The following is a 23,282-nucleotide window of genomic DNA, read 5'->3' as shown; positions in this document are numbered from 1 at the left end:
CAGCATTAAGAAATGCCTCTGTTTTCCAAGTATTGTTCTCTTTTTCTCTCAGTAGTACAGTGCATGTGTAAATAATCCACTTCATCCATGTTTTGTACTTTCATTTATTCTTTGTTTAAACATGTGATCCCACTGATTATAAAAATGAAAAAAACCTTCAGAATGGAGATCTGTACCAAGACCGACACAATCAACAGCTGCTGGAGTGCTTGTACTGCATACAGTTACATTTAGATTATAGTGCTGCTTCTAACTTCTAGAGTGGTTTTTACAGACATAGATTAAATCCAGTCCAGGACCAAAAATGTATATTTTTAGTCCAGGACTAGGCTTAATCTGTGTCTGGGAATCTGGCCCAAAGTCATCTCATTGAGCTCCATGTCCAAGACTGGTAAATTACTAACTGCTACGGTGCTTAGACCTTGTCATCTTCTATATGTTCTGTCCACCTCTGTGTCTGCCACTAAGTGATGCAGAGTGACTTGGCGAGGTTGCTTTGATAATCACAGATGAAGACAGTCAGGGGATGTGACTGAGGGGATGTGAGGTGGCAGTGGCCTAAATGACAATCAACAGTAGTGTCCCTGTGCTCTGTGCCAGCACGAGACCCATCACTGCTTCCTTTGTCCCCCTCTCAGTTCTACCAGGAGAGAGAGACACACAGAGCCAACACCAACATCCTGCCATGGAAAGCACAGATACTCAACCATGGCATCATTTGAATGTAGGAGGATATAGGATGGCGACACAATGGCAAGTGGAACTGCATCCATCCCCCTGTTAGGGACAGATGAGAGAAAGCAATTGATGATGATGAGGATGATGATGTAAAGCACCACTATAAATCCTCTTGGCATAGTCGGACAAAGGGGGAAGAGATGCTATGGCAAAGAGGAAGCACACCACTTAACTCCGAACGGCTGGCCACACCAACCACAAAGCTCCGGGTTACAAATATACAGGGTGGCAAGTAGACACATTGTTGAATGTGATAAACAGCTGTAGTAGTACATACAGGTGCTGTATACAAAGTCTTTGAAAAACACTGCTTAGAGCCGAGTGGTGCAGCGGTCTAAGGCACTGCATCTCAGTGCTGGAGGCATCACTACAGATGCCCTGGTTCGAATCCAGGCTGTATCACAACCGGCCGTGATTGGGAGTCCCATAGGGCGGCGTACAATTGGCCCAGCGTCGTCCGGGTTTGGACGGTGTAGGCGTCATTGTAAATAAGAATTTGTTCTTAACTGACTTGCCTAGTTAAAGGTAAAAAAATAGAGCTTGAGGAAGGTCAGCATCGATACAATACTTTTCCTCAGAACCATTTCTCTGTGTTAGCTCCTGATAAGTTTACTAGACTGAACAGACAAGCAGGACAGGCAGTGTCTCCTTGAAACGACTGGCCTTGAAACTACTGTACAACACTGCCATTATTCCTTGTTTCAGCAAATCTGCCAGGTAGCCTAGCGGTTAAAGCGAGTAACTGAAAAGCAGATGAGGTGAAAACTCTGTCGATCTGCCCTTGAGCAAGGCACTTGACCCTAATTGCTGCAGGGTCGCTGTCAATAAGGGCTAATCCCTGGCCGTGACCCCACTCTCCAATGGTGTCTCAGGGGGACTGGTATATGCAAAAAACACATTTAACACCACACAACCTATTCATATAGAGTATAGTGCTGTGTCACACTAAACAACAGAGGCCAGAGAGCTGTATTAGTGGTAATGAATGCGACCAGTCACAGCACAGGGGTAGTGAAGGAGATGTGGAGGTGTTCAGCTCCGATTGTCACCACCCTCTAATCATGCAGCAGAACTAGCTACACGCTAACATACGAACCGACATATAGGCATTATTCAGGGTGCTAGTGATATGCTAGGCTAATACACCCACAGGCATAGCCTAGTATAAAAGGCTTCATTCACAAGCAGTGCCAAGTGAGGAGGCAACCGAGGGTTCAACCCAGTTTGCTACAGAGTTCTGTACAGACGACTAATGACTTATCAGCTCCTCTCCTGCTGACTCGGATCACAGCCATCTTTCCAACTCTCTGCTATATCAATGGCATAGCTGGGCAATCTGTCTATTTTAGGTAGACTTTCCATGATCCCAAAACATCCCCCTTTGCTGAAAGATCTGAACAACTCAATCGCTGCCTCTGGAAGTAAAACTATTTTCCTAGACATATTGTTGGATGTGATATCCTGACTGCCCTTGACCAGCACAAAAATATCCTGTGGCGTACGGCATTAGCATCCAATACCCCCGCAATATGCAACTTTTCAGGGAAGTTAGGAACCAATATACACAGGCAGTTAGGAAAGAAAAGGCTAGCATTTTTCAAAAATACATTTTCATCCTGCAGCACAAACTCCAAAAAGTTCTGGAAGACTGTAAAGTCCATGGAGAATAAGAGCATCTCCTCCCAGCTGCCCACTGCACTGAGGCTAGGAAACACTGTCACCACCGATTAAATCCACAATAATTGAGAATTTCAATAAGTATTTTTCTACGGCTGGCCATGCTTTCCACCTGGCCACCCCTCCCCTGGTCAACAGCCCTGCACCCCCCCACAGCAACTTGCCCAAGCCTCCCCCATTTCTCCTTCACCCAAATCCAGATAGCTGATGTTCTGAAAGAGCTGCAAAATCTGGACCCCTACTAATCAGCCGGGCTAGACAATCTGGACCCTCTCTTTCTAAAATGATCTGCCGAAATTGTTGCAACCCCAATTACTAGCATGTTCAACCTCTTTCGTATCATCTGAGATCCCCAAAGATTGGAAAGCTGCCGCGGTCATCCCCCTTTTCAAAGGGGGAGATACTCTAGACCCAAACTGCTACAGACCTATATCTATCCTACCCTGCCTTTCTAAGGTCTTTGAAAGCCAAGTTAACCTGATCACCGACTATTTCGAATCCCACCGTACCTTCTCCGCTATGCAATCTGGTTTCCGAGCTGGTCATGGGTGCACCTCAGCCACGCTCAAGGTCCTAAACGATATCATAATCACCGCTATCGATAAGAGACAATACTGTGCAGCTGTATTCATCGACCTGGCCAAGGCTTTCGACTCTGTCAATCACCACATTCTTATCGGCAGACTCAACCGCCTTGGTTTCTCAAATGATTGCCTCGCTTGGTTCACCAACTACTTCTCAGATAGAGTTCAGTATGTCAATTCGGAGGGCCTGTTGTCCGGATCTCTGGCAGTCTCTATGGGGTGCCACAGGGTTCAATTCTTGGGCCGACTCTTTCTCTCTGTATACAACAATGATGTCGCTCTTGCTGCTGGTGATTCTCTAATCCACCTCTACGCAGACGACAACTTTCTGTATACTTCTGGCCCTCCTTTGGACACTGTGTAAACTAACCTCCAGACAAGCTTCAATGATATACAGTTCTCCTTCCGTGGCCTCCAACTGCTCTTAAATGCAAGTAAAACTAAATGCATGCTCTTCAACCGATCGCTGTCCGCACCTGCCAGCCCGTCCAGCATCACTACTCTAGATGGTTCTGACATAGAATATGTGGACAATTACAAATACCTAGGTGTCTGGTTAGACTAACTCTCCTTCCAGACTCACATTAAGCATCTCCAGTTCAAAATTAAATCTAGAATCGGCTTCCTATTTCGCAACAAAGCATCCTTCACTCATGCTGCCAAACATACCCTTGTAAAACTGACTATCCTGCCGATCCTTGACTTCGATGTCATTTACAAAATAGCCTCACACTCTACTCAATAAATTGGATGCAGTCTGTCACAGTGCCATCCGTTTTGTCACCAAAGCCCCATATACTACCCACCACTGCGACCTGTATGCTCTTGTTGGCTGGCCCTCGCTTCATATTATTCGCCAAACCCACTGGCTCCAGGTCATCATATAAGTCTTTGCTAGGTAAAGCCCCGCCTTCTCAGCTCACTGGTCACCATAGCAGCACCCACCCGTAGCACGCGCTCCAGCAGGTATATTTCACTGGTCACCCCCAAAGCCAATTCCTCCTTTGGCCGCCTTTCCTTCCAGTTCTCTGCTGCCAATGACTGGAACGAATTGCAAAAATCACTGAAGCTGGAGACTTGTATCTCCCTCACTAACTTTAAGCACCAGCTGTCAGAGCATCTCACAGATCACTGCACCTGTACATAGCCCATCTGTAAATAGCCCATCCAACTACCTCATCCCCATACTTTTATATATATTTTTTGCTCCTTTGCACCCCCGTATCTCTACTTGCACATTCATCTTCTGCACATCTCACTCCAGTGTTTAAATTGCTAAATTGTAATTATTTTGCCGCCATATCCTATTTATTGCCTTACCTCCCTTATCTTACCTCATTTGCACACACTGTACATAGACTATTTTTTTATATTGTGTTATTGTCTCTATGTTTGTTTATTCCATGTGTAACTCTGTTGTTGTTTGTGTCACTTTGCTTTATCTTGGCCAGGTCGCAGTTGTAAATGAGAACTTGTTCTGAACTAGCCTACCTGGTAAAGGTGAAATAATAAAATGAACAGCTGTAGTAGTACATGCAGGTTCTGTATACAAAGTCTTTGAAAAACACTGCTTAGAGCTTGAGGGTCAGTGTCGATATAATACTTTTCCTCTACCATTTGTCTGTGTTAGCTCTTGATAAGTTCACTAGACTGAACAGACAAGCAGGACAGACAGTGTCTCCTTGGAATGACTGGCCTTGAAACTACAACACTGCTATTATTCCTTGTTTCAACAAACCTGTGAATTGATTTGTATTTATTAGGGATCCCCAGCTGCTCTTTCTGGGGTCCAAACACATTAAGGCACCTCCATAAATATATGACAAAAGATTAAACAGTACATCACTCACCACATCCACACTCACTTTACTGAATTCAAAAGTACAGTGCTCGTCTTTCATAATTTGGTCAATTATACTTGGATGTGTATTTTCAGCGTTTGTTGCTGGCATGTCATGCCTAAATTTGCTAATCTTGCCAATTAAAAAATAATTAAAGTAATTGGCAATATCTTTGGGTTTTGTGATGAATGAGCTATCTGATTCAATGAATGATGGAGCCGAGTTTGCCCTTTGCCCAAAATGTCATTTAAGGTGCTCCAAAGCTTTTACTATCATTCTTCTATATAATTTATTTTTGTTTCATAGTATAGTTTGTTCTTTTTATTTAGATTAGTCACATGATTTCTCAATTTGCAGTACGTTTGCCAATCTGTTGTGCTGCCAGACTCATTTGCCATACCTTTTGCCTCATTCCTCTCAACCATACAATTTTTCAATTGAAGTGCTGTTGAACAGATCAATGCCTTCTATTATTAAAACTCTTAGCATTTACCTATTATTATAAACTTTGTGGATATGGACGTTCTGAAATGAATCCAACGCTGGATGACAGCAACTGGCTGTTACCAATACCGACAGTCACTTGGCAATACCGGCAGTCACTTGGCACTACCGGCAGTCACTTGGCACTACCGGCAGTCACTTGGCACTACCGGCAGTCACTTGGCAATACCGGCAGTCACTTGGCAATACCGGCAGTCACTTGGCAATACCGGAAACCTGTTAACAGTAGTGAACCACAGGATGGCAACACAAGTGGCCATGTTTTTCTTGTCTTATACTCTAGCTACAGTTGCTCTTATAATATAATCCTCATTTACCAAGACCTGAGCCCTCATCCTGCTGTTTTCTCGGTCCACGGCCAATTACTGTTATGCAGGCTCCTCAGAGCCCTAATAAAGCACAGAACATTAATCAATAAGTCCCACGTAGGCCTATAATAAGGGCCACAGCCTCTCCCTAACCACCTAGTGTATGCATTTTAATTAATGAGATCCTGCTCCCTCCCTTGGGTCAAATATAGAGAGTTTTTTATGTCTTCCTCTACCTCAGGGATCAATAGTTTCTCCCCTTATGCTGTTTGTGTTGTAGCTCTGTGGGCTGGGTGCTCAGAGGGGACATGTGTGCTATCAGGAACCTCACAATATAAACAGCTCCTTTGTACGGCCAGCTCTGGTTCCTCTCCTGAGACATGGAGTCCCACGTGTTTTTTGCAAAAGATACAATATGGATTTGCCCACCAGGACAGTTGAGTTAAGTGTGCGTGTGAGCTTGTCTGTTTTTGTTTCTTTGTCTGTTGCTGTGTGGTGGGTGTTATTGTCTGTATTGTACCCATGTTCTCTAGAACAGCTCCCAGCTCCTCAACTCCTTCGAACTGTGCATTCGTGAGCTGCCGCTCTCCCTTGCTGCTGTGATAATGTCAATGCTCCGTGTTGTTTCGCTCTACCCTTCATAGACCTGGCTCTGTACTGCTGCAGCTGGGTCTCATTTACTCCAGTGGGCACCCTGGCACAGCCACCTCTGGCACATTCTCCTATATGTTGTTTGTGGTCCCTGCCTCTGCTCCAGTCCTCCCTCTCCTCCCCTGTGAGTCCACACTGGGCCTGATTTGATAATGAGGCAATTTCCTGGGTCTTGGCAGGGGAGGAGAGGGAGGACTGGAGCAGAGGCAGGGACCACAACCAACTTATAGGAGCCTGTGCCAGGGTGCCCACTGGAGTAAAGGAGACCCCCCCCCTTCTGCCCGCATCAGACGAATGACCTCCCCTTACACACACACACACACACACACACACACACACACACACACATACTCCTCTCAATCCTTTTTGTTTAATCAATGAAGGGGACGTGAGGTAAGTGTGACGGACATTCAAATCCTCGCTAATCTCATTCAGCTGCGCTGGCCCTTTTCCCTTGCCCCCTCTTTTTCCCTCTTTCACGCTTTTTGGAAAATGCCCTCTCTACTCAGCTTTAGTCAATGGATGCGACCACAACTATCTCCTCCATTGAATGGTTGCTTGGCAGCGGGCAGTATTTATTTTCCTCATATACCTGAAATCTTCTGGTATAGCATTACAGTGTTTCCTCTGTCACATCGGTGCGGCTGGCTTCCGGGTTAAGCGAGCAGTGTGGCGGGGTCCTAGTGTGGCTTGTGTGCCTCCTCATGGTCCCGGATCTGTAGTGACGCCTCTAGCTCTGGGATGCAGTGCCTTAGACCGCTGCGCCACTCGGGAGGCCAATAGGAAGTTTTTAGCAAGGTGAATGAAGGTGTAGCCAGCACCGACGCAACCGTATACATTTTTTGACTCTCACAGCCAAGTCAAAGGGTCACTAAGGTGACTAAATGGTCGCAGTCTGGTGCCCTGCCATGTAGGCTTTTCACTTTTCATTTTACTTGAAATAAAAAAGGCCTCCATCTTCGCAATCAACAGTAACCTAGGCCAAGGCAACTCTCGCTTTCTCTCTCTCTCCTCAGCAGCAGGGCAGCCCCGGACAATTTGGGCTTCTACAATTTATCGGCTTTTTATTTATTTTATCGGCCGAAAACCGTTGATTACCAGCTAAATGAAACCCTGGTGTGTGTGTGTGTGTGTGTCCAGGCTGTCACTGTAGGGCTCTGCTAGTCCATAGGGAAATTAGCCACAGATATGAGGGGGCGGGACAGTGTGTGGAGCAATAATAACCACAGGATCAGTGTTACAGAAACCTACAGAGAACAACCACTGTCTCCCCATGCCGCTGTCATCATGCTTTTATTACAGTAGAGGGACGCTCTCAATGGCCCTATATCCACTCATCCTCTCAATGGCCCTATATCCACTCATTCTCTCAATGGCCCTATATCCACTCATTCTCTCAATGGCCCTATATCCACTCATCCTCTCAATGGCCCTATATCCACTCATCCTCTCAATGGCCCTATATCCACTCATCCTCTCAATGGCCCTATATCCACTCATCCTCTCAATGGCCCTATATCCACTCATCCTCTCAATGGCCCTATATCCACTCATCCTCTCAATGGCCCTATATCCACTCACACACTCATCCTCCAATCTGAGTCACGCTATAAGGCAGGAAGACTAAATCAGTCTCCTCGTAATAACTTCCCTCTGCACAGCTTTCATCTGCCCAACAACCGGCCAGCCATCATATTACTGCTTTTATTCAAAGGCTGATGTGTTGAAAGAGACCGTCAGGACCTAGGCTCAGATTGTTTTATCCTTGTAGAGTGAAAGTGAATAAGTAAAAGTGATTATAGTTAGAATGTGATTAAGGCTGTTTGTTTCGTTAGAGAGAGTAGTCCCTATTGGGGCTGACCCTGGCCTTCCTCCAGCTGGAGTGGAGGGCGAGAGAAGCTCTGAGAGTCCGTGCTGATAGAAGCCTGGGGCAGCGTTTTAATAGTTTTTTGTGTGTGTTTGTTTTTTTATTTATTAGGGATCCCCATTAGCTGCTACCAAGGTACGGAGAGCTTTGAATTCCATGAAGTCATTGTGGAAGAGGTGAAAAAATTATTGTTGTCTGTCAGACCCCGGTGGCTTGTCATTGTTGATAATCTGGATGCCAAACCCCTGTGGCTTGTTATTGTTAATAGACAACAATCATTTTGTTCACCTCTTCCACGCTGACTTTACAGAATTCAAAAAGACCTGTTCTAGTTGAAAAAGCAAATGGCACCAGGCTTCTATACGTTTATGTGGCTCCACTTGTAGTCTGAATGGCTTTGGTCAAGTGTGTGTCTGTATACGTGTGTTTGCACTAGTCTCATGTATGCTTGCGTTTATGTGCATGTGCTTGCACACATGCTTGTGTATGACTGTACTGCAAGAGGGCATGCAAATGTGTGCTGTGAACATCATAGTGGTCTTTTGCAGGTTGGCAGGTACATGAAATATTAAAGCTCTCCAGTGCATTGCTGGTTTGTACACTGTGTGTGTGTGTGTGTGTGTGCGGGCTGACTGAGGGTGCATTTATTAATGCAGGAGAATGGCTCAGCAGTATGATAACACACGTGTGTGTAGGAAGTACCTCAAGCTTCACCAGTGAGTCAGTTTATATTGTGGTTAACTGGTCATTCCCCATAGGCAATTTGGCTGTTTTTTCTATTTAAACAAGTAAGGCAGCAAAAACGTTGATTGTTTCTGCACAGTGTTGGAGAGTAGTGCTCTTTATGGGGATGCATTGTACTGCTTTTCAAAGTAACCTTCACATAGCTCAGGGGTAAAATAATAGATATAAGGCACACCTTTTTAGAGTGCAGTCTAACACGCACACACACACACACGAGGTATCCGTCTAGAGGAGATAAGTGTGTGTACAGTTAATATCTTCTCTCTTGTTGCCATAAACCTCTGTGTCGTACTCTTCCTGTCATTACATCTCATAATGTCCTCAGCTTCACTGGACAAACTCCAAATGTCTATTGACAATCAACAACATGATGCGGCGGAGAGAGACAGCGTGAGAGAAAGAAAGAGGGGGAGATCCAGCGGAGGAAATGGGTGTATGTGGTGAGAGAGAGGCCTACAGTAGAGTTCAGTCACATCACGCCACTGTGCTAACAGCTCTATGAACTCTCCGGGAGTGTATTTGCAGCTTGGCTCTATGTGGTCACTGGACATATATACCTGTATCTGTAGCACTCTCTCTAGGGGCTCTGGTGGCGTACTCTGTCTGTCTGCTCTGTCTGCTAGGAGGAATATCCTGGAGGACAGGGATCATCAGCTAGATTCAGCCGCTCGACGATTTGGTTTCTTGAGCGGATGGTCAGGATGGCGGAGCAAATTGACCTCGAAGCCCAAACAAATATATCTGTCTGAAAGTCATTTCAAACCATGCTTACGTTTGTGTATGTTATCAATTATATCTCTCTATTATACGTGGGAATACTTTGGAACATATTTGCAAAGTGTAAATCACAAAAATGCTTTGGGGAACCCTGCTATAGGAAAATCAACATTGAAATCTGTTGATCTCAGTACCTCCCTGATGATTTCTAGAACGCAAACACATTCTAACCATTCTGATTGGTCCGAGAAACAGAAGGGTTGCGCCAGAACATACATGGCTAAAGCAGCGTTTTGAAAAGTGGCTAAAGTGGCGCTTTGCTACTCTTATTGGTTAGAGATCATCCAATCGCTGATTGACTTTTGTACAACACACATCATTTAGACGTCACCACAAAGGACTTCACCGATGGCAGTCTGAAGTGTCCTAGAGTATGTAGCGAACCTAGAGCAGAATTCAGTTTGAGTCGTCAGGCAAACCGAACACAGGCTCACACATCAAGATCAAATCAAATGTATTTATATAGCCCTTCTTACATCAGCTGATATCTCCGTGCTGTACAGAAACGCAGCCTAAAACCCGAAACAGCAAGCAATGCAGGTGTAGAAGCACGGTCTCATTTAATTTCTTTATGATGTGCTGTTGCTTCAACCTCACCATGCACTTGAGCAAATATGAATCCATATAGAGTGCATGTGCACACACCCACTCACAGATGCTCAAGGGTGCATACACACACACGCACACACTCACACACACGCACTTTCCACTGTGTCTCTGAGTCACTTCCTTCTGAGTTCCCTCTCGCTCAAGACTTGGAGCCTGAGATGCATCTCCTCTTCTCCTCCCTTGTCTTCATTTGAGCTCATCAGTTCAGCCCACATACTGTAACAGATGAGTGAATGCTTCATTGCAGGGTGATTTGCTCACTGCGGTATGCTGAGAGTGGCCTCTAAGAATGAGAAATAGAGTAGAGCATGTCTCCTAGATTGGCCAGTTAGTCTGAAACTCTCCATTTAAAACCAGTCTGTAATTTGCTGCTCTGTGTTCTGTATTCACATCACTGTTGTGATGGAAGGTAGAATGTCAGTGGCTCATATTGTAGGTGGAAGAATATGGTTGCTGTTTGTGGATCATTTACATGCGCTGTGTGACCAGTTAACTCAGTGCTACTGTTCTCTTCCTGCCAGCTTGTCCAGACAGCCAACTACATTACAGTGGAAAATACCCTAATGCGTTTCCTGTGGCGCCTGATCTAAGTCTTGCTTAAGGCTACGTGATGTATGATGGAGGCAGGGCTGGCCACACTATCACTCCTGAACAGCCTGCCCTCTCCTTCTCTCCTCTTCTCCAGTCACAAGTCAAATAGCATGAAGGCAGTAGGTTGACAGCTGGTAGTAAAATGCATCTCCTCTTCCTCTACCCTTGGGGCCTTATGTATAAACCGTGTGTACATACAAAATAAACTCAAGTATGCGTGCGCCACTTCGACGTGAGAATGTGTTCATGTGTACTCTGGAGCGGTGGGAACATGTTCTCTGGAGTGATGAATCACTATTCACCATCTGGCAGTCCGACGGAAGAATCTGGGTTTGGAGGATGCCTGCCCGAATACATAGTGCCAACTGTAAAATTTGGTGGATGAGGATTAATGGTCTGGGGCTGTTTTTCATGGTTCGGGCTAGGCCCCTTATTTCCAGTGAAGGGAAATCTTAATGCTTCAGCATACAATGACATTGTATACAGTTCTGTGATTTCAACTCTGTGGCAACAGTTTGGGGAAGGCCCTTTCCTGTTTCAGCATGACAATGCCCCCGTGCACAAAGCGAGATCCATATAGAAATGGTTTGTTGAGATCAGTGTGGAAAGCCCTGACCTCAACCCCATTGAATACCTTTGGGATGAATTGGAACACCGACTGCGAGCCAGGCCAAATTGCCCAACATCTGTGTTCAACCTCACTAATGATTTTTGTGGCTGCTGCGGGGACTTGCTTCCATTCAATGTTCCAACATCTAGTGGAAAAGCCTTCCCAGAAGAGTGGAGGCTGTTTATAGCAGCAAAGAGGGGACCAACTCCATATTAATGCCCATGATTTTGGAATGAGACGTTCAAGCAGGTGTCCAAATACTTTTGGCCTAGTGTTATAGCTCACGCCAGTGCTCCAAGACAGAGAGAGATCCGTGGCAGATGAGCTCACCTCACCACCGGCCGGACTGCAAAAATAAATATGGGAGCCGATAAGAACAGGAATATCCTGTTTGTGAAAGCACTCAGACGTTTTCACTCAAGGCTAATGATGATAAAGTGCCTTGCCTCAGCGGCTGTGGGGAGGGAAGGTTACAACATGACAGCGTCCCTCTGAAGTTTAGACACAGGAAGTGCTGTTGGCACAGGAGTTATGAAACTCAGTGAAACCCTATGAGTGAGTGACTCACGCCTGACGATACGATATCATAATACTTAGGTGCCGATTATGTTTTGCGATTCTCACGATTCTATATGCATTGTGATTTGATACTGCGATTTGGTTTCGGTTTGATGTTCAAACATAATGATCACTATACGTCTGCTACAGAGAGACGAGAGAGCATGAAAAAAGTTAGTTTTAATGAGTCATGTATTTTAAAAGTGCCGAAAACATTTTGTCGCACTATTTTTTTTATGAATATGAAGAACAAGCTATAGGATGAAAAATACCAGCGTTTTGGCACAGGTACAGACGACTAGCGCTACCTAGCAAAATAAAAATGATAGATTTTTCAGTATATAAACATAACATGCAACAATTTCTTAGATTTTACTGAGTTACAGTTCATATAAGGAAATCAGTTAATTGAAATAAATAAGGCCTTAATCGATGGATTTCACATGAGTGGGAATACAGATATGCATCTGTTGGTCACAGAACTTAAAAAAAAATACATTAGGGGCATGGATCAGAAAACCAGTCAGTATCTGGTGAGACCACCATTTGCTTCATGCAGCACGACACATCTCATTCGCATAAAGTTGATCAGGCTGTTGACTGTGGCCTGTGGAATGTTGTCCCATTCCACTTCAATGGTCTCAGCACAAGGTGCACCTATGTAATGTTCATGCTGTTTAATTAGGTTCTTGATATTCCACACTTGTCAGGTGGATAGATTATCTTGGCAAAGGAGATATGCTCACTAACAGGGATGTAAACAAATTTGTGCACAAAATCTGAAATAAGCTTCGGTGCGTATGGAACATTACTGGGATATTTTATTTCAGCTCATGACACATTGGACCAACAATTTACATATTGCGTTTATATTTTAGTGTGTGCGCATGTACACATACAGTGAAGACATCAAAACTATGAAATAACACGTATGAAATCATGTAGTAACCAAAAAGTGTTAAACAAATCAAAATGTTTTAGTTTCCTCAAAGTAGCCACCTTTTGCCTTGATGACAGCTTTTCACACTCTTGGCATTCTCTCAACCAGCTTCATGAGGAATGCTTTTCCAACAGTCTTGAAGGAGGAGTTCCCACATATGCTGAGCACTTGTTGGCTGCTTGTCTGTCATTCTGCAGTCCAACTCATCCCAAACCATCTCAATTGGGTTGAGGCCAGGTCATCTGATGCAGCACTCCATCACTCTCCTTGGTCAAATAGCCCTTACACAGCCTGGAGGTGTGTTGGGTCATTGTTCTGTTGAAAAACAATGATAGTCCCACTAAGCGCAAACCAGATGGGATGGCGTAACGCTGCATAATGCTGTGGTAGCCATGCTGGTTAAGTGTGCTTTGAATTCTAAATAAATCAGTGTCACCAGCAAAGCACCATCACACCAGCACCTCCATGCTTCACGGTGGGAACCACACATGTGGAGATCATCCGTTCACCTTACTCTGCGGCTCACAAAGACACGGCGGTTGGAACCAGGAATCGCAAATTTGGACTTGTCAGATCAAAAGACAGATTTCCACCGATCTAATGGCTCGTGTTTCTTGGCCCAAGCAAGTCTCTTCTTATTATTGGTATCCTTTAGTAGTGGTTTCTTTGCAGCAATTTGACCATGAAGGCCTGATTCATGCAGTCTCCTCTGAAAAGTTGATGTTGAGATGTGTCTGTTACTTGAACTCTGAAGAATTTATTTGGGCTGCAATTTCTGAGGCTGGTAACTCTAAGTAACTTATCCTCTGCAGCAGAGGTAACTCTGGGTCTTCCTTTCCTGTGGCGGTCCTCATGAGAGCCAGTTTGAACATAGCACTTGATGGTTTTTGTGACTGCACTTGAGGAAACTGTCAAAGGTCTTGAAATGTTCCATATTGACTGACCTTCATGTCTTTAAGTAATGATGGACTGTTGTTTCTCTTTGCTTATTTGAGCTGTTCTTGCCATAATATGGACTTGGTCTTCTATCAAATAGGGCTATCTTCTGAATAGCACAACTGATTGGCTCAAACACATTAAGAAGGAAAGAAATTCCACATGGACTTTTAACAAGGCACACCTTGTCACATGCATTCCAGGTGATAAAGCTGGTGGAGAGAATACCAAGAGTGTGCAAAGCTGTCATCAAGGCAAAGGGTGGCTACTTTTTGGTTACTTTTTTTGATTACCACATGATTCCATATGTCATTTCATAGTTTTGATGTCTTCACTACTATTCTACAATGTAGAAAACAGTCCCAAAAAATTTATTTGAATGAGTCGGTGTGTCCAAACTTTTTTTTATTTTATTTTATTTTTTTTTACAAATCGATACTTTGAGTCAAATATCGATTTTATAATGCCATCCCAAAATAATATTGCGACATGTAACTATTGATTTTCTTCCCCATCTCTACTTGCAGGCAAAGCGACACTACCGTTTATACTCTGTATACACTACTGTAGATTGACATGCCTGTTAAGCTGCAACTTGAAAGGGAGCGCCTGGCAGGCAGATTCACTCTGCGAAAGGAAGAGGGAGAGATCAATTGCAATGTTGAGTCCTGATGAGGAGGGATGGTGGGGTACTCAGGAGTCCAGATGTGATGTGGCTTCACTTGGCTGCCTGTTTACATTTATCCACTAATGGGAGCATATTTTTAACCCCTGCATTTTTTTGTTCTGTGTGCAGGTGCTGGAGAGTCGGGGAAGAGCACTATTGTGAAACAGATGAAGTAAGTAGAGCTGCCTGCCTGGCTTCCTGACCCCTCATTGTTTTAGTTGTTTTGCTGCTGTTCCCGTCAAGCATGAGCAATTAACCCAATATCGTACCCAGACTCTGTCATTATCAACACAAGCAGACCGGGACAGTACGTTCTTAAGCTAGTTTCCTGGAATTCTCTATGTATCTTTCTCCCAGAGTCCATGCCCTCATGCTATAATCTATACAGACCATACTACTTCCTATACCTACAGTCTGAAGCCTGTTTCTTTCTCAGCCGTTACATTCGTATGGGTTAGAAGCCTCCCCGGGAATGGACAGCCGTGTACGCACACAAACGCAGGCAGGCAGCAGTATCTTCCCCCACACATCAGCAGATTAATACCTATGGACTCTGAGTTTTTCTCACCATTATTAAGGCATTAACTCCCTGCTAACTGATATTCCAAGCAGACAGTAGAGTATGCAGTTAGCTTAAGTCTACGCTTTACAGGATGCTCCCTATTAGACAGGCTGGATCATTTGGAACATATAGAGAGGATACAGGTTAATAGCCTGGTAGCAGATCTGGACCTGTATGTTCTGTAGCACATCACTACTTGATGTTTGTTATCATGCCAAACTGTCTGGGTGTATTATAATACCCCCTTCACCTGTCCTTGACCCCATGCAGGTTTTTACAGGAGCAGCTCTGGGGTCACCGTTGTCTCTGTATAGTGCCGCAATCTCACAAGTGAACACACACTTTAACCCTCAATTCCTCTGACGGACATTCATGAACACATACACAGACGTCACTGCCTGGAATACCGAAGCGCACACACCTACTGTCCCCACACATGCAAACAGATCCATGCAAGCACACACAATGATCCTTTATATATATATATACAGTCACACTCTTCACTCGACACACACACCAAGTGTTGTAATAGTTGTGTAAACACTTTGTTAAAACAGTCCTGATGAAATCTCTTTCTACATTGCCCCTTAGAAAGTACTTCATTTTGACTTGAAAATGATTGTAGTTGTGTTATGTTTAAATAACTTCAGGGCTCCACTTACAAGGAAAAGTCTTCAAGATTTACTCGGAATTTGAACATTTTACTACGATTTCAGGATATAAATCTGCCGTGGTTCTCCTTGACTATTATCATTTTTAATTTGCAATATCATCCAGTTCTTGGAAAATGTCTGTCTCTGCATGACATCTAATGAGATGTTTTTGGGAATTACATTTTTGTTAAATTGAACATGACTTTACACAACAAAATCTCCCTGGCCTACATCCTTCCTCCCAGCCAGCATGGCTCTAAGATAGGATTGCCTGTATTTGTTTCAATTGAACTTGAGAAGAAACACTTCTGTGGGCTTATTCTGTAAGTCTGTTTTGGCCTTCTTCCTAGTGGGCTCCCTTGCATTATAATGAGGTTCGATTGAGAACGCCTCACAGCCAATCAGCATCCATCTGGCATTCGCAGTGCCTCTCACTCTCCTAGGAGGCATTATTGTGAATAGACAGAAAATATATTTGTTTCATGCATAGCCTAGGGGCTCCTGTCTTGGCCTGGCCACTTTTTCACTGTCAACATCTTTTTCGTTCTTCCTCCATACTGTAGTCAATATTTGTTTCAGTTGTAGTGTTCTCCAGCTGCCTGGCTCTCAGCAGAGACCTGAACTGCCTCCCAAGCCTCCAACCAGTAATGTCTGTCTGGACTTAAGCATGCATAGTACCGTAATCTGTATAATACAACCAATTATTAATATGCTAACTGTGCCTTCTGATGGACAAACATGGAGATGTTAACACTGACATTGAGGGTTATTGAGAAAGATATCGATTTTTAGTGACACCTGGGTTGTTATATTTAAGAGCTGCGCTTGCGTGTGCAAGTGTGTCTGTACATGTGTTTGAGTGACCCAACTCGCTCTCTTTTTCCTGTGCCTGTCAGGATCATCCATGAGGATGGCTACTCAGAAGAGGAGTGTAAGCAGTACAGAGCTGTGGTCTACAGCAACACAATTCAGTCCATCATGGCCATCATCAAGGCCATGGCCAACCTCAAGATCGACTACGAAGACGCAGCCAGAGCGGTAACACACACACACACACACACACACACACACACACACACACACACACACACACACACACACACACACACACACACACACACACACACACACACACACACACAGTGTCTGAGTCTATCCACCAGAGCTGCCACTGTTCTCTCTTCATACACCCTACTGCTGCTCCAAAGGTCAGCCAGACCTTGAACTGCTCCCACTCTTCTCAGAACACCATCTTCTCCACTCTGTCCCTCTTATCAAATTAAAGTTTGTTGGTCGCTACACGTATTTGCAGATGTTGTCGCAGGTGCAGCGAAATGCTTGTGTTTCTAGCTCCAACAGTGCAGTAATCATTTTTTAAACAGAGCAATATGCACATAATCCAGAAAGAAATACAGTACCAGTCACAAGTTTGAAAATACCTACTCGTTCAAGGGTTTTTCTTTATTTTTACTATGTTCTACATTGTAGAATAATAGTGACGTCATCAAAACTATGAAATGACATATGCAATCATGTAGTAACCAAAAAAGTAACCAAATAGTAGCCACCCTTTGCCTTGATGACAGCTGTGCACACTCTTGGCATTTTCTCAACCAGCTTCACCTGGAATGCTTTTCCAACCGTCTTGAAGGAGTTCCCACATATGCTGGGCACTTGTTAGCTGCTTTTCCTTCGCTCTGCTGTCCAACTCATCCCAAACCATCTCAATTGGGTTGAGGTCAGGTCATCTGAAGCAGCACTCCATCACTCACCCTCTTGGTCAAAAAGCCCTTACACAGCCTGGAGCTGTTGTCCTGTTGAAAAACAATATATGCAGATTTTCAGCAGCAGGGACTAGGAGACTAGTCAGGATTGATGAACAGAGCAATGTACAGAAGGATCCTTGATGAAAACCTGCTCCAGAGCGCTCAAGACCTCAGACTGGGGCGACAGTTTTGCTTCCAACAGGATGACAACCCTAAGCACACAGCCAATACCTGTTTTTGCTTTGTCATTATGGGGGTATTGTGTGTAGATTGATGAGGGGGAGCGGAATCCATTTTGGAGCGGAAGGTAGCCTAGTGGTTAGATCATTGGGAAAGTAACCGAAAGGTTGCTAGATCGAATCCCCGAGCTGACAAGGTAAAAATCTGTCATTCTGCCCCTGAACAAGGCAGTTAACCCACTGTTCCTAGGCCGTCATTGTAAATAAGATTGTTTTCTTAACTGACTTGCCTAGTTAAATAAAGGTTAAATAAAAAATAGAAAGAGGCTATATATGTATGTGTGTATATATAATTGTGTGTATGGACAGTATATGAATAAAAAGGTGTGTACAGCAGTGGTTATATCGGATGAGCCATGACTAGAAAACAGTATATACATATAAAGTGGGTAAAACAATATGTAAACATTATTAAAGTGACCAGTGTTCAGTGGCCTATGTGTATATAGGGCAAAGCAGTCTCTAAGGTGCAAGGTAACCGGCTAGTAACAGTGACTAAAGTTCAGGGACAGGGTACTGGGCGGAGGCCTGCTAGTGTTGACGGTTTAACTGTCTGATGGCCTGGAGATAGATGTTTATCAGTCTCTGATGCACATGTACTAGTCTCTAGTCCAGCTCTAGTCTGTCTGTGAGACTGGGGAAATCTCTCCTTCCTGGAGTGCTAAGTACCAATAGCCCCTAGACAGTTGAGAGTTTTGAGTAGTATAGCGTCCCAGAATGTTGTTTGAGTGAGTGCCATAAAGTGATGTTCCATGTTTACTCAGTCCTGCTGCCCATGTATGTGTCATTAGATTAGCGAGACCACTGCTGAGCTGCCTGTCTGGCCAGTGGGCACTACTGAGAGATGACACAGCAATACAAATAATCCATTGTTCTTAGTGAGAGACAACTTAGTCATGCCCCCTATGTTTCTCCAATTATGATTTACACATCCTCTCTATGCAGATAGGAATCTTATGGAAGATGTCCCTGTCCTTTTTATTACCAAACTATCAGAAGTTCTAATAGCAGAGCAATTTGTCCACTATAAAATGTCCAGTATTTGATTTAATCAAGTGTTGAGATAAAGACCTTATTGTGTACTACTTGCCAGTACCACTTGCGAGTGGAAATGAGGTATGGAGAGAGCAGGGTGTTCCCCCACTCTTATGTGTCAGAGTTGGTTTATTAGAGGTAGCTAGCGCTGCAAGACATATTACTGCTACAAATCTATGCAAGTCTGGCAGTGTGTCTTGAATTAATTTACCATCTTAAATACATTTCTCTCCTCCAACCCCATAACCACAGCTGTCTAGAGAGCCTCAAATAGCCTGTTTCACAGATTTAAGTCAAATAGACAGATTTTTCACACAGCCTGAGGGGATGCGATCAACAGAGAAAGATGTTTTACAAGTCTCTACTCTAACGTGAATGAGGGAGAGGTAGGTGGTACATTAAAGTCATCTTGTTTATGTAGTTTTATATAATGAGTTGCCAATGTTTGAGTCCTAAATATGTCATTAGTGACAGTAAATGGTGACGCGAGAGAGAGATCAGAGCCAGTACACTGTCACATCTACTGATAGAAGACTGTCCCCTCAGGCCCTCGTTTACATAACACACTTCTCTCACCATATTACTGAACCTGATCAACATAATGAGTTCAGAATGATGATGTAAATATTCTTGTACAATGAGCTTTGTGGATTATGCTGTTCTACAAGCAGAGTCATGTATTTAGATGTATGGCTCTAGATTGAATGACTCTTGCAGAGGAAGTGCTCACTGACATAGCTTGAACTGTTCCAATATCTGGACTGAGGGACGTTGCTTAAGATTGCTTTGTGAAGGAATATATTTGGATTTATTATAGTGTTGCCATACTTTTTTTTTTTTTTTTTTTCATTTAGGTGAATAGTTGCTCCGTCTGTGAATATAGTATGTTGATAAAGAGCTTTACATTGTATGGGGTAACGCATCTCATTCACTACCAATGTGCAGCACCCACACTGAAATGGAGTAGGAATGGGCTGTAGGCTTATTTCCTGTCTCAGACCCATCTGTAAGCGCGCGCGCGCGCGCGCGCGCACACACACACACACACACACACACACACACACACACACACACACACACACTACAGCTTGCTCATCTATTCCTGCTCACTGTGAGTGTGTAGTGCTGGAGGGGACAGGGCTCTCTCGCTAGTCCCCCACTGCAGTGTACTTTTATATCAGCTGTATTCACTACTGCAGCGGCTCTTCAGGGGAATCTGTAAGATGGTGTGCTATTTAAAATGTAATATTGTCTTACTCTCTCGGGCCTGATAGTTTGGTTTACTACATGTTCTTTAGATTGCCTGTTAAAAGTCGTTGACTTAACGTAACAACCCGTATCTGCCTTAGTTTTGATTTTACCCACTTAGTGTTCCGGAATTACAGGAACATTCCCCAAATCCCCAGGTTTTCCAGAAGTCCCTGTTGGAGGAATCATGTAATCCAGAGGGAATAAGCAGAAAAAACACACTTTTTTTTCTTTCTTTCACTGTGCACACCTTAAGGGCCCTCGAAGGGAGGAAGTGGGCTCAAATGTCATACTTTTGACACGTTATTGTACATCGTCCTTCAGTCCCCATAAAACTCCTCTATCACATACTTAAGTTACAATACACTCACTCAAGGTCACACTCCATTTCCTGTGACCCACTTTAGAGAGGCCTAGAGATCACCTGGTGTGAGGAGTTGTTTTGATTCCTCTTCTAATCACTCCCCTTCACTTATTAACCAGTCTTGTTGCTGGCAGAGGGCTGGACTGGGTTAGACTGGGCAGACCGGTTAACCAGTTGTATGGAGCTCAGGCGCACACACCTCTCCTCCCAGTCATACAGCTTCAGGAGGCTGGAGTTTTCCTTGGAAAGCATCGAGGCACATGGGGAGGGTCAAGAGGGGTGTGTGGGCGGTGCGCTAAACTGATGTGGGAGCTGTGTAATCAGCCCTTTTCATGCTCTCTCTCTGTGTGTGTGTGTGTGTGTGTGTGTGTGTGTGTGTGTGTGTGTGTGTGTGTGTGTGTGTGTGTGTGTGTGTGTGTGTGTGAGCACGTTTTTACGTGTGTTTGTGTGTGCGTCAGTGTAGGCCAATGCTAGGGGAAAGCCCTCCACCCCATTGTGTGTGTAAATCATGGCTGAGACCTGGCTGTGTCTAATATAGGTATTATTACCTGTGTCCACCCTGTTAAAATGGACCCTTCTATAGGGGTGCTCTGCCCTGTGGTTACTCTTTATGGCTGGTTAGAACACGTGTGTGTGTGCACAGAGAGCTATGAGTCAGTGAGGACAGTCTCTCCAGTGAAATTGGATGATTACTGTGTTTAATGGTTCTTCAGTTTGTAGTTCAGACTGTCTGATTTGTCTCCTTCAGTCTTATTGACCTTGTGAGACCTGAGCCCGGTTTCCCAAAGCATCTTCATCTTCTGTTAACTGTCTGTTACCACTGCCATGTTTATTAACGTTGATTAGATACGATGTCTGACTCATTTCTAACCCTGTGTCTGTCTGTCTCCCCCCTCCAGGATGATGCCCGCCAGCTGTTTGCCCTGTCGGGAGCTGCTGAGGAGCAGGGCATCCTGCCAGATGACCTGTCCAATGCCATGCACCGGCTGTGGGCCGACGGAGGGGTGCAGGGCTGCTTCACCCGCGCCCGCGAGTACCAGCTCAACGACTCTGCTGCCTAGTGAGTAACGACCACCAACACTCTGCTCACTTGGCTACGTACCTGTGCCAGGCTCATAGTCTACTTTGTCACTGGCCGCATCTCCCTGTCACTGTTGGGTCTCTATCTATCCTTGATCGCACACCTTTTTGAGTTGTGTTTAAATAGGCCGAACTGTGATATTACTGGATTTACCTTCTGAATCTGAGGGCAAAGAGTTTTGGAGAAGCAGCACAGTAAGTCTGCAGGTTCTGATACTGATGGCTTCACAGCACAGTGACCCCCTAACTCCCCCCATCCCTCCCTCAGTCTCCCATCGATATCATAAGGGGATTAAAAGATCAAGGCAGCGTGTGCAACGTGTTGTCGCTTCGTTGAGAAACCAATTGCTTTTCAAATGGGGGTTAGCACAGCTCTGAACTTCCAGGAATGTTCCCATGCCTAATTTCCCTCGAATCAATTTCTGAAGAGGACCAGTTCCTGAGATAATAGATTGGATCAATCCACTTTGATGATGGAAGTAAAGAAAGAACCAACATGTTTAGAAACTGATGACTCATGTTTGTTTAGAGAGCAGTTTAGAGAACAGTGTGTACCTTAACTGTAATGTGGTCATTTTTTTAGCACTTGCCTAGTCCCCTGCACAGTACCCTGCCCTCCAATATGTTTTATATGTTGTTGTCAGCCACCCATGCTAGTAGAGCTGTCCTGTCCCATCCCGTCATGTCCTGTCCCGCTGTGTGTGGGAACGTCCCTGAATAGCAGCAAGATCTCTGAAGACAGTGTGTTTTCACAGTGACTACTCACATACTGTATGCAGTCACTCCCCCTCTCCCACTTTCCCTCACTCCTTCTCCCTCTCTGCTTGTCATGAGGCATCAGGAAAATGTAGCTTTGAATGAGGAAGTCTCTGGGGTTTCCAGGGATTGCTGGCAGTTTGCCTGGCTAGTTACAGGCCATGTTATGCCTGGTAGAGGCTTTTAGACGAGGGCTATTAAAATCCTGGCTCCATGTCCACAGTACTGCTGCTTTTCTCTTCTACTGTACCAGACTCTTAATTGATGTCATTGATTGGCCAGAGAGACCACTCACCTGGTGTTCCAGGCCTGAGTTAGTCCCTGAAACCAGCAGTGCGATTTACCTCTGGGCCCAGATTTGCATGGCAATGCTTTAGAAGTTGTCTATGCTCTTGTTCTCACAGCGATCAGTCAACAGGTGCCACAGTGTAAAGCTACAGTATGCTAGTGTCCCAGCATAGTCCTTTATAGATACTCCCTTTGTACTTATTCCTCTATGTAGAACAACAACACGTATCATGTCACTTCCCGTATGGGTTTAGTCATGCTGCTGTGTGACCACAGCACAGCATAGCCGGCCTGTAATACCAGCAACTATATGCCCTGACTGGAGCCTCTCCACAGAGCCACTCCTTCACTCTGAGGCCTTTAACTGAGGAGTCGTTCCATGTCATATCAGATTGTTCTGAAATTGTTTCTGTAGTTCGAAACAGGTAAGATTGGCATTCCTGAAACATTATTTTGTTTGAATGTAATTTTCTCAGGGAAATTAAGCTAATTGATCGCACCCAAATTGGCCATTTTAATTTATAGGATTCAGATAAAATCTGATAAATCTAGTACCCGACATCCATTTTGGACCAAACTTCTTCATACCGTTGTAAGAATATTTAGAAGATAAATGCACAACACAGAGGACGAGAGTACTAAAGGTCAAGAGGACTAAAAGTCAAGAGGTACTAATGATCAATGGAAAT

At 44.4% G+C, this 23,282-nt stretch overlaps 1 protein-coding gene across 3 annotated transcripts in view; it reads left to right on the top strand.

Annotated features, from left to right (window-relative positions):
• Nucleotides 1-23,282, top strand: part of LOC139542714 (guanine nucleotide-binding protein G(i) subunit alpha-2-like) — a 102,525-nt gene that overhangs the window by 69,831 nt on the left and 9,412 nt on the right. For all 3 annotated transcript variants that reach the window (XM_071348495.1, XM_071348486.1, XM_071348501.1), the window contains 3 exons: nucleotides 14,732-14,774; nucleotides 16,714-16,855; nucleotides 21,369-21,529. In XM_071348495.1, coding sequence (XP_071204596.1) covers nucleotides 14,732-14,774; nucleotides 16,714-16,855; nucleotides 21,369-21,529 — 346 coding nt within the window. The remainder of the gene's footprint in view (nucleotides 1-14,731; nucleotides 14,775-16,713; nucleotides 16,856-21,368; nucleotides 21,530-23,282) is intronic.

The sequence above is a fragment of the Salvelinus alpinus genome, chromosome 2 (assembly GCF_045679555.1).
Source record: "Salvelinus alpinus chromosome 2, SLU_Salpinus.1, whole genome shotgun sequence".
Classification (NCBI taxonomy): domain Eukaryota; kingdom Metazoa; phylum Chordata; class Actinopteri; order Salmoniformes; family Salmonidae; genus Salvelinus; species Salvelinus alpinus.
This window is presented reverse-complemented; position numbering and strand designations above follow the sequence as displayed.